Consider the following 12,808-nt stretch of genomic DNA (forward strand, 5'->3'; position numbering starts at 1 on the left):
ACAAAATAAGTCGCAACTGTGGCTTTCTAGTTGACGATTGTGATATCATTCGTTTTCCTTCAGGGATGCGGCTGGGGCAGAGATCGCAGATGTGGATGAAAGTTCTGTGCCAACGGGAGGAAGCTTGCCGATCTGGCTTCATTAGCTTGTAATGCAGTTGCAAATTTGTCATAGTACAGGACACGACACTTGGGTCACTGTACACAACTGGCTTTATACGACATTTGGGACAGTGAAAATGTCTGTCTCAGTAACTCGCTGTTTACTTCAAGTGTGATTATAACGTTATAAACCACCTTTCCTACCTGTCTGCCCGTGGATCTTAACAATGTACTGACCCTGTGATCAAATCTTAACACCGTTTGTGTTTAAGATACGCTAAGTCCTTTGATACGTTCCTTTCACCCCAAAAAGCACTTTAAAAAAGGTATTCGTTATAAGTTGATTAAAAAAAATGTTTCTTATATTCTCAGTTCTTCCACTTACACGTGCATATCTGTGCATATTTAGAAATTTCGAGAAAGAGAAAAAAATGGAACTGAATTTAAATGAGCTGAAGGTCTCTTTGTTTGTTTGTTTGTTTGTTTGTTTTTACATTCAGTAATATAGTAGAATGACTTGTTCCCGGTCTTAACTGTAGCTTTGCATTAAAATTACAGGTACTTGCAGAACTAATAAAAGCCCCCTGGAAGCATAAGTTTCAGAACAGTTTATACCTATTAAACTTTTTTCATCTCATTTCTATTTTAAAAGTCAAAATGCCCCAGGGCAGGCAGGAATCCTACAGGACAGCCTAGGATGCTTTTTGTCTCCAATAAAACTGCTTCACTTTTACTAGTTTCCTACTCTGTAAAATGAGGACCGGGAATCAGTGTTCTTCCGGTTCAAGGGGTCAGTGGTTCAGCCTTGCCATAGCTGGCTTACCTGGACATTTTTCACAGCCCTTCCAGGAGCCACTCCTCCCAGATAAATGGGACCCTTGATTTTCCAGGCAGCGCCACTAGGGGGAAGCCTTTCTTCTAGGACTCGTAGACCGTCAATGACCAGTCGACCACCGCTCTTTTCCCGAATAAATATCACCTGGACAGAGAGGAGAAAAATAGTTTGTTGTAGGTACGTCCCCTAATTGGGGGAAGGCTGTGTTGTCTACCCAACCCTGGTATTGCAATGCTCTGGGAAGGTACAGAAAAATATGAGCCCATCTTGGAAGGTGTCAGAGCCTCTCTTCTTCTCAGTAAGCTTTTGGTCCTCTTGTTCTTGGAATGCCAGAAGCTTTATTCCTTGATCTTTGTCCTAGAGCAGATGTCTGTTTCTGGGTCCCCTTGCTTTGTGTATATTGGCACCCCCTCGGGTTTACCATTTAATGCGTTAGAGCAAGTGCCCCTCTGTTTTCTTATCTCTAGATAGAATGGCCTACAGCTTTCTGTTTCACTTCTGAGTACAGGTTGTATTTTTGGTGTGGTTCTTTAGGCAGCTCTCCTAGCTGGCCAGCCACATTCTACAGTTAACTGTGACATACCTTGTACAGTGTATTCTTCATCCCGTCCCCACAGGCTAATGCCAGTATTTAGGCACTCCCTGTCTTCCCAAGTGATTTACTCGCTTCATAGCTCCCAAAAAAGGAAGTCAATAATAGTTGTAAAAATGATGAATCTAGCTTACTGGTGAGTGGGGAAAAGTAAAAAATTCACTAGAATTCAAATCTCACCTCATGCTGATTACTGAGCTTTTGATTGAAATGATTACTGCTAAGGTCCAGGTAAAATATTAAGATCTAGATGGAATGTTAAGACCTAGGTAAAATGCTAAGGCCTAGATAACTGTTACCCAGCCAGCTAGCCTGCCGTTGTAAGGAAACTTTCTCCTATGTGTTTCTGCCATTACTAGGAAACTTTCTCATGCCTAAGTTGATTTACATGTTCTGTTTGTTTTGTGCCTTTGGAAACCAATTGCAATAGAAGTCAGTAGAACTGCTTTGTACAGTTACCCACAATCAGCTTGGACAGGAACCAACCACCCGGCAGTACACTTCCTGCACCTGTGTATAAGCTTTTATGGCATTTGCTTTCATAAGCTGGTCCTGGGATGAACCCCAACATAAGAGAGACACCTGCACCAATATAAGAAACTATTTGGAATAAAACTTCCATTTTGAGTAGGGGTTGAGCAAAGTTTATGTTCCTAAGACCTCCCTGGGAACTGGCATCCTACTTAGCGGAAAGAGACACCTACATGGGTAAATGACATCCTGGTTGGCAAGGTAAGACATGAATGTTGGACAAGGCAAGTCCCCTGCCACAATTGAACACCCCAACCAATGGGAGCACGATAAATATACAAAAAGACATGTTCCTAAGGAAGTCCCCTATCCCTAAATCCTGACTGGTGGAATAACTTGGCATAGATGTTTGTAGATATCAGGCTTAAAAAGCTTTGTAGGACATTAACTTGGGGTCATGGTTTGGCTCTTGAGCCTGAGTTATGTCGCTTATTGGTTGGTCAGTCTTGGATTGTGGTGTTCAATAAACCATCCCTATTTGAGATGGGTGTCTGAGTGGTTTGTGTAGGATTTTCCAAACCCCAACGATTGCAAATCACATGCGATTATCTAAAAATATGGCTTAAAATTTTTTAAATAAGCAATTAATAAATTCCTAAAATTGATGAGCTGGAGACATGGCTCAGCTGTTAAGAGCACTGACTGCTCTTCCAGAGGTCCTGAGTTCAAGTCCCAGCAACCACATGGTGGCTCACAACCATCTGTAATGGGATCTGATGCCCTTTTCTGGTGTGTCTGAAGATACCTACAGTATACTCACATATATAACATACATAAATAATTTTAAATAAATAAATAAAATTAAAAAATAAAATAAATAAAATAATTAAAAAATAAATTCTTGAGATTGAACTCTGGGCGCACAGCCTCAGAATTTTAACACAGACTTTTCTATCAAGTCAGTAGTATAGAATTGGCGCAGTGTTAAGTCACCGGGCAGTAGGTAATATTTGCTGACAGCGCTATTTTCTGCACTCAACTTACATCATGCCACAATCCATCATTGTATTTCTCCTGGCTTCTAATCTTCAGTTTTTTGTGGCCAACATTAAACATAAAGACCAAGCGACCATGGGCCAAGAACAGGGTCATGAAATCATTCTCTTCTTGGTCTGAGACATAGAAAATCATCCCATGTGAGGAACGGGTCTTCAGGCGAATGGCAAACTGGGATCTGGTAGATGAAAAGAGAAGTTGCCATATGTGAAGTGAGACAGAATAATAATTCAAAGTAAACTTTTGAAGTAATACAGTCTAAGAACAGTCATTCTATTTAGTCCCAAACAGCTTCTAATTGTCCCCCATGATGGGTTAATGAATTATTGGGTAGGCATGGTTACTTCAAGAATGAAAATTCTTCTATAGACCCTTTATTCTAGAAATCTCAGGCTCACAGGACTCCATGATGTCACCCTTACTCTTCAGGTGTGTTACATATTTAACAAAGTCTTGTGTTGGTTAAGGATCCAATGGTGTTTTGCTTTTAAAATTAGTGTGATGGTTACTTTTGGTTGTCAACTTGACTACATTTGGAATTAACTAAAACCCAAGCAGCTGGTCACAGCATGAGGGGTTTTTCCTAGTAAGATTATTTAAGGTTGGAAGGTCTACCCTAAATCTTGATTTATGGTCAGAAAACCACCATAAATCTGGGCTACACCTTCGGGTAGCTGCTGACAGACCAGGGTATGAAAGAAGGAAGCTTTTGCTCTGTATTTGTTTGCCCTCACTCTCGCTGGCAAGTTCATCTACCCTGTTGCCAAGGCATCACCTTGCTGGCATTAGAATCAACTTCTTTGGGACAGTAACATAGATCAAAACCAGCTGAGACATCTAGGTCATGGGTGGAACAATTGCTGGGGTCTTTGCCTTCTGTTGGGAGATAGCCATTGTTATACTAACCTGACTACAGCCTGTAGGTCACCCTAACAAATCCTTTTTTTTTTTTTGAGACAGGGCTTCTTTGTGTAGCCCTGGCTGTCCTGGAACTCACTTTGTAGACCAGGCTGGCCTCAAACTCAGCAATCCACCTGCCTTTGACTCCCAAGTGCTGGGGTTAAAGGCGTGAGCCACCACTGTCCGACTAAACAAATCCTCTTTACATATAATATATAATGTATAATGTACAATGTACAATATAATTAATATATAATAAAAATATATAATATATGACATATGATATATCATAATATATGGTATATAATACAATAACATATGATATATAACATATAATAATATATAACATAATATAATATATAATATATAATATATAATATATAATATATAATATATAATATATAATACACATACATACTCACTACTTCATATCTTCCATAGATTACCCTTTGAAAGAAAGTAAGTAGTAATTTTCAAAAATTATGACCCTAGCTTACTGGTGAATGGGGAAATACACACACACACACACACACACACACACACACATATTTATATAATCAGTTTTGTTCCTCTAGAGTGGTGGTTTTCAACCTTCCTAATGCTGAAACCCTTTAAAACAAATCCTCATATTTTGGTGACCCCCAACTATACAAATATTTTGTTGCTACATCATAACTGCAGCTTTGCTACCATTATGAATCGTAATGTAAACATCTGCCTTTTCCAGTGGTCTTAGGAGACTGACCGCTACAAAAGGGTCATTTATCCCCAACGGGATTGTGACCCACAGGTTGAGAACTATGGCTCTAGAAAATCCTATCTAATAAAGCTAGTAATCACTAAAACCCAACATGCTAAATTAACTTATCTCTGTGGATAAATAGCAATGAATAATTAACATGCATAGAGAATATTTCACACAGATATTGTTTGTATACCACATACATTACAGATTAAAAGCCTTTCCCCATAGAAGAGTATAGAGTCTATGCTACAGTCAAATATAACATGTCAAAAATAGCCACCTAAAGGGGTGGAAATAAGTGTATAAAGAAACCAGTCTAGAACTTTAGCTCCAGGTATGTGTAAGGTATGTTCATTAACTCTATTTCTTGAAGAATACAAAAACATGGATTTTGCCTTGCTAGGTAAGAGGCATCCAGGATGAAGGGCCTGGAGACATAAACATTATAACAATGTATCTTTAAGAACATCAAAGAGATAGAGAATTGTGAAGACACAATGGGGTTTGAGACAGCGGGAGGTTCACAAACGTACAAGAGCATTTGTATTTTCTGTGTCTCTTGTGTTTTCTGTGTCTAGAAGTTTGGCTGCATTCTCATTCACAAAATCTGAATGCAGTTGTGTGGAGGAAGGGGGCATCTGATGGGCCTTTCCTTGATCAGGTCCTTTGGTCAATCTTGGTAAGTTGAAAGAACGGTGTTTTATGTGCCTGCTATTTGGAGAGAAAGTGGGAGCATAATTTCTTGGAAAGCACGAATCATGTATTGTTTAGTATATACGTTGACATGAAAACCCCAAACAAACTAAAAAACAAAACAAAATAAACAAACAAAAACAGGATTAAGAAGACACAGAAAGAAAAGGTTGGAGAAAGGCTTTGTGTGACAAACAAGAATGGAGAGTGGCATGAAACTTCTAGAAGGAAAGTGCACGCCTTTACTTTTCACCAAAATCTCCTTGCACGTGTTCAAACTCTTGACGGCTGTTGGCGGTGCCGCCATATTGATAGGCGTGCTCTATTGCTCTGGGGCTGCTGGAGAGGTGGCAGTGGGAGTCTCTTGGAGCTTTCTGTTCTGGAAACTTCAGGCCAATAGGATCCCACGAAGGTGCATCCTTACTTTTCTCTCCCTGTAGGAAAAACAAGTGAAATGGAAAGGTGCAAGTCCTGCAGATGGTAACAAAGTTTGTCTTTATCCTTCACTAAGAATACAAAATTAACAAAGTGGCAACTGTGTATTTCTATTCATGAAATAGCAGGCAACTTTGCCTTCTAGTGCCATAAACAAGGGGCAGTGATGGAAACAACACAGTGTGTCAGCAGATCCACAGTTCTAATTTGTGATTGTAAAAGGGCATGAAAGTGCAACCTTAGAGGTAATATCACGTAACCACATGGTGTTGTTTATATATGCTATATAAATAAGTTAAGATATTGGGGCTGGAGAGATGGGTTAGGAGTTAAGAGCACTGGCTGCATCTCCAGAGGACCTGGGCTTGGTTGCCAGTACCAACATGACAGCTCATAGCAGTCATTAATTCCAGTTCCAAGGGATCTGATGCCCCCTTTAGATCTCCTAGGGCACCAGACATGAATGTGGTACACAGACATGCATGCATGAAGGCAGAACACGTCTACACACAGAATAAATAAGTCTTAAATAAAGTTAAGCTTGAAAATATTTATTTTTTTTTTTTAGTTTTGGGCTATATAAAGAAATTTTGTGTGACAGAATCAGTATAGAACAGCATTTTAAAATATGATTTTTTTTCTTTGAGAGTTCCTTACAAATGTAAATTTCAAATATTATGTTGTAACCCTTCAAATTGCCCTGCTGGTGCTACAATGTAGTGTTGTGAAGCTATTGTATAATGTGTAATGATTATTTAGTCTTTATTTCTGAGGCAAAATAAAAGTGTGAATAAATTTGCTTGTAATAATTTATTCAATTTCAAGCAAACATTTATAGAAGGTTGGATGGTATATGTAGAGATGAAAGAGGTCAGTGCTTGTGTGCCTTCTGTGGGTGCTATGTGGTGGGGAAGAGAAAGGTGAGAGATTATTGCTGGATTTTAAGAACCTGTAATCAATGTGAAGAAACAGGTCTATAAAAAGCAACCGGGAATCTGGTTGGTGACTTAGAGAAAGGTCTTTGATGAAAGGTGAGGGGTAGAGTTTTGCTTTTAGGCCACACAGGTTTTAAAAGCAGGGAGTCATCAGATCTGTCCCACTCGGGGGAGCTGATCCTAGAGGAGATGTTGGCAGCGGGGAGAACAGGGAAACCTGGGAAACCTGCAAGATGTTCAGTATGGAGTGCACTTGATGCCTGGTTCCCTAATTCCTGCTCAACTGGCAGATCTATGCATAATTAAAAAGATCTGACAGCACTTCTGGGCATCTAAAGGCGGTTTCTACAGCAGAACAAAGTGGTGGGGAGATTCTGGAGACTCTACACTGATGAGAAAGGACTGCAATGTATCTCTCTTTATCTCATACGAGCAAAGACATCGCTAAGAAACAGGGCCGTGGCCACACCTACTACTACCCTGTATCCAGATAGGTTGGGAGGCTAATTAAGAGTAGACAGGCTGGGCCAAGGCTGGGATTAAAGGCATGTGCCACCGCCCAGCTGCCCAGTTAATCTTAAAGCATAAAAACCTCTTGAGAAAAGTTTAAGCCGGGAACATAATTTTAAAGACAAGTGCTCTCAAGTATCTATAGGTAATTATAAAATCAGTGTTAACAATTTAGGAACACGCTTTGCCTCAATCCAATAATTGTATCTCCTGAAATCTATTCTAAAAATGTATTCAACTATGCCCTCAGAAGAAGTGATAACAATTCTTTAATGCAGCCTTGGTAAAAATTTAAGCCAGGTCTGGGTGTGGTGACACATGCTTTTAATCTCAGTACTGTTGAGAGGAAGAGACAGGCAGATATCTGTGAGTTCAAGGTCAGTCTGGACTACAAACAAAGTTCCAAGACAGCCTGGGCTACATAGAGAAACCCTGTCTCAAGCAAGCAAGCAAGCAAGCAAGCAAGCAAGCAAGCAAGCAAGCAAGCAAGCAAACAAACATTCATTTAAAACAAGTGGCAAGTTATTCTTGGAAGTCACATCTTCATCTTTGTAAGGTACATGAAGCTTGATAGTTAGACTTTCTCCCTATGGGAAATGAGCAACTAGTCAAAAGCAAAAATATCCATAGCCCTGGTGAGGGGCAGAGAGAGGGCAGGCTGCCGTATTAAATAGGCAGCCAGGGCAGGGTGCAATGCGTTAATGAGAGGTTCCTAGAGGGGTAGAAGAGAAATTTGGCAAATATTTGAGAGAAGAGTGGAAGTGGAGACCCAAGGAGAGACAATAAAGATTCTAATGTGGCCAGCTTTGGAGACAGTGAAGAGGCTGGTGGAGGGAAAGAGTGGGTGAGTGGATGAGTGAGGCGGGCAGGCGACATAAATGAAACGAGGGGAAGGGTGTTGCCCTCTCAGGACGTTTCCGGAGCTGTAGGGACTTGGGCTTCGTCTGAGGGTAGTGGGAGGGGTACTCTGATTAGAGGTGTGACTGATAAGGCCTGGATGCCTTATCCAGGCTGAGAACAGATGGAGAAGAACAGAGCAGAAGCAAGGAGCAGGAGCCCTGTCAAGAAATTGTTGCAGTAACTCACCCAACAGAAACATTGTTACAACCACCAAGAAGGACATGGGGAGGGTTAGAACGGGGAGGGACTGTGGCTTTCACTTGTTGCGGAACCCAACAGAGTGCATGAATGTATTAGAAAGAAGAGCAGTCAGAGATGACATCTTCTAGCTCAGTACTTAATGAAGGAGCAGCACGTATCCACCTGTGCATGAAGGTGGAGGAACACAAAGACGGAGGAAGCAAAACGAATTTTAGTAATTTTCATGACTGTGACAAAGGCTTGAAATTACTACTGAATCATAGTATATGTTATATATATATATTAATTAATTATATACTGAAATATGCAATAAAATCAATTAATATATTATGTAATTCATAGATATTATACATTTATATATTATTTATATAGAGAGCATAGATATTGTTTTTATATTTATATATAAATCATATATTATTTATATATATTATTATATATTAACATATATTATATATATAAATATATAAAATTTAATACATTGTATATTATATATGATATAAAATATATAGCATATGTAATTTATATATAATATAAAATAATCTATATAACATAAAATATATACTACACAACATATATATTATATGAATTATATATATATTACTGATTATGTAGATAGTTATACTGCTAAACATTAAACACATACACACACACTTGTTAAGAGCAGGGCTGTCTTGACTGCCATTAAGAAAGACCATTAGGAAAAAAACAAAAAAGAAAGACCATTAGGAGTGGGAGTAAATGGCCGACTCTGAGAGCAGTCCCTGGTGCCACACAGCTGGAGATCTGAGAACAAGGGCAACTGTGAAGTGTGCGCGGTGTTAGCGTTTGTTTACCTGTTTGTTTGTTTTAGGCTTTGAGGAATTCTTTCCTTTTTTGTGAAGGAGAAACAGAGGTGATGACTCAATCGGACACTCATGGAGTGAAGTGTGGACCTTTTCAGAATACCGCTGGAAATCTTCAACCTCCACATCTCTATCCAGCCTGCGTGAGAGCAAACAGACATCCTAAAAATGCTGTCTGTAGTTATATGAGGAAAACTATGGTGGTGATAAAAATGTATGTGTGTGTATATTAGCAAGAATCCTACAATCATCATTCAGTCCGCTAACGTTAACTTCTGGCATTCTACATTCTGGCTGACTCTGGATGACTAGGACCACGTCTGGGTCTCTTAATCTGTGCTCAGTCTCTCCCTTGCATGCTCCTGCATCCTTGGAGTTCTATTGTCACTTAAGGACCCAGATCAGTGGCTTTGATTAAAGCAATGAATTAAATTAAGAGGTCAGTCTTACACTTTGAACAAGGACTGTGGTATGCTTATCTGTAGTTTACTATTAATAACCATGCAAAAAATAATTGTGTCCTATGTTTATAGCTTGTTATATACCAGGGGCTGTGTAAGTACCTTCTATGTATTGTCTTACACATTTCTATGACAAACCCACCAAGCAGACGCACTTGTTTTCTGCATCTTGAAGGTGAAGAAATGAAGTCTTGCTTAGCCTCAGCAGTGCAGGAATTAAAGAACAAGGGACTTTCAAACCCAAGTACATCAATCAGCTGCTCAAGCACACAAACTTTTAACTACTATCTGCTAAGGACTGTAAATTACATGCTTATCGGTTTTAGTAAAGTAAACATTTCACTACTGTATTGATCATTATCAATCAGGCCCATTCACCAATAAAGAATAGTGTGTACCTGGTAAAGTAGGCATTGCTTATACATCCAGTGAAATTAGCATACTGAGGACTAATGGGTGAGCCACCGAAGTAGAACTTCTTCTCAGTTGTCTGAGTCTGCTCTGCCTTCTCTTTTGTAGGATTCTTGCTCCCAAGTCGGCTTTTGTCTACTACCAGTTCATATCTGCAAAGGAACGAGTTGGTACACACAGCACGTTTGACCCAAACGCTACTTTTTGCCAAACAGGTAGGTTTTCTCACAGGGTCAAAATGAAATCTCTTAATGGAAAAACAGATTTCTCAGGAGGCCCAGGAGGAAATGGCTAAATATTCATGTCTGCAAGACGGGCTCTTCAAACCGAGACTGGAATCTAAATCTCCACAGCAAGTATTTTCTCAGTGGAAAAGCAGAGCACACCTCTGGCAGTCATCCCAGTTCTAGGAGGCCAGTGTCATTGCACAGCACACTGGGTGGCTAATCGTTAGAAACACAGCCTAGAGAAACCGGACTGCCGTTTATTTTGGACGAGATGTTCCACACAGCATCAGTCTTCAAAAGAGGTTCATTATTTCAAAACATCTTGTTTTATGAAAAAGAAATTTATTATATATATTATATATAATATATTATTATATATATTATTATATATATATATGTTATATATATATTATATATATATATATATATATATGAAGATGAAGTTAGAGCTTTTAAAATGCTGTCATAAATGTAACATCCTTTACTGTTTAGGTTTAAAATCTAAACACAACCAGTATTTGCTGAAACCCTTCTATGTGCAACAAACCACACTGCATTCACCAAGTAGTGTGAGCATGTGCTGGTGGTACAGAGATGAAAACTACTCTTTTAATGGACACACCCCTCCAACCTCCTGCCCCAAGAGTCTGTACTTGTTAAACAACTTCATGATGGCTTATTTGGTGTCCCTGGAAAATGAGCAGCATCCTTTTGGGATATCCTTTTGGTAATGAGTGGTTCTTTCCATCATTCTTTGGAGTACCAGAAAAGCAACAATGTAGCCTAGGAACCGCAACATCCCTTGTCAGAAGCACACCCTGCAGATAAAGATTCTGGGGGAAGTACAGGAAGTGAGGGGCTGTACCTTGTGGCTGAGATGGAGGTGACAACGAAGTGGGACAGCCCATCATGGTACTGCTTGTCTGCTGACTTAACCTTGATGCCCTTTACATCCATGACGACAGTGCCGTTGTCCAGTGAAATGGAAAACACGTCGGACTGAAACACAAACACAGGTGTTTAAGTAGGAATCTGAGGATAAAAACCAGATGTGTTCTCAAAGTTGACTTGATGATATTGCTTAAAGGAGCATACGGTGTGCAGAAAGCTTGCTGGTAAGATAATTTCTGTGAATAGCAACAACTACACACTTCTGCTGATGATACTGCTACTCACAGAAGTAGGCGTGTCATCTGCAAATATTGTGACTTCTTCCTTTCCTATTTGTATCCCTTTGACTTCTTTTTGTTGTCTAATTGCTCTGACTATGACTTCCAGTACTATATTGAATAAGTAGGGAAACAGTGGACAGCCTTGTCTAGTCCTTGATTTTAGTGGGATTGCTTCAAGTTTCTCTCAAGTTAGTTTGATGTTGGCTACTGGTTCGCTGTATATTGCTTTTACTATGTTTAGGTATGGACCTTGAATTCCTAATCTTTCCAAGACTTTTAACATGAAGGGATGTTGTATTTTGTCAAATGCTTTCTCAGCATCTAGTAAGATGATCATGTGGTTTTCTTCTTTGAGTTCATTTATGTAGTGGATTACATTGATGGATTTCCGAATATTGAACCATCCCTGCATTCCTGGGATAAAGCCTACTTGATCAGAGTGGATGATTGTTTTGATGTGTTCCTGGATTCAGTTTGTAAGAATTTTATTGAGTATTTTTGCATCAATATTCATAAGTTAAATTGGTCTATAGTTCTCTTTCTTTGTTGGGTCTTTGTGAGGTTTAGCTATGAGTGTGCTAGTGGCTTCATAGAACGAATTGGGTAGTGTTCCTTCTGTTTCTATTTTGTGGAATAGTTTGAAGAGAATCGGTATTAGGTCTTCCTTGAAGGTTTGATAGAATTCTGCACTAAAACCATCTGGTCCTGGGCTTTTTTGGTGAGGAGACTTTTAATGACTGCTGCTATTTCTTTATGGGTTATGGGACTGTTTAGATGGTTTATCTGCTCCTGATTTAACTTTGGTACCTCGTGTCTGTCTAGAAAATTGTCCATTTCATCCAGATTTTCCAGTTTTGTTGAATATAAGCTTTTGTAGTAGTATCTGATGATTTTTTGAATTTCCCCAGCTTCTGTTGTTATGTCTCCCTTTTCAGTTCTAGTTTTATTAATTTGGATACTGTCTCTGTGCCCTCTGGTTAGTCTGGCTAAGGGTTTATCTATCTTGTTGATTTTCCTCAAAGAACCAGCTCCTGGTTTTGTTGATACTTTGTATAGTTCTTTTTGTTTCTACCTGGTTGATTTCAACATTGAGTCAGTTAAAGAAAGGAGGATTTCTCACAGACTACATGAAGCTTATGAAGAAGGAAGACCAAGTGTGGGTGCTTTGGTTCTTCTTAGAAGGAGTAACAAAATACTCATGGGAGCAAATATGGAGACAAAGTGTGGGACAGAAACTGAAGGAGGGGTTGTCTGGAGACTGTTCCACCTGGGTATCCATCCCATATGCAGTCACCAAAGGTGGACACGGATGTGGTTGTCA

General features: G+C 39.4%; 1 protein-coding gene across 1 annotated transcript in view; it reads right to left on the reverse strand.

Moving 5' to 3' along the window:
* Lama4 (laminin subunit alpha 4) overlaps positions 1 to 12,808 on the reverse strand; it is a 139,507-nt gene that overhangs the window by 11,075 nt on the left and 115,624 nt on the right. The window contains exons 28-33 of the mRNA XM_034524245.2: positions 11,181 to 11,314; positions 10,076 to 10,240; positions 9,208 to 9,355; positions 5,640 to 5,827; positions 3,044 to 3,233; positions 925 to 1,080 (exon numbers count right to left, since the gene is read on the reverse strand). Coding sequence (XP_034380136.1) covers positions 925 to 1,080; positions 3,044 to 3,233; positions 5,640 to 5,827; positions 9,208 to 9,355; positions 10,076 to 10,240; positions 11,181 to 11,314 — 981 coding nt within the window. The remainder of the gene's footprint in view (positions 1 to 924; positions 1,081 to 3,043; positions 3,234 to 5,639; positions 5,828 to 9,207; positions 9,356 to 10,075; positions 10,241 to 11,180; positions 11,315 to 12,808) is intronic.

The sequence above is a fragment of the Arvicanthis niloticus genome, chromosome 20, assembly GCF_011762505.2.
Source record: "Arvicanthis niloticus isolate mArvNil1 chromosome 20, mArvNil1.pat.X, whole genome shotgun sequence".
Classification (NCBI taxonomy): domain Eukaryota; kingdom Metazoa; phylum Chordata; class Mammalia; order Rodentia; family Muridae; genus Arvicanthis; species Arvicanthis niloticus.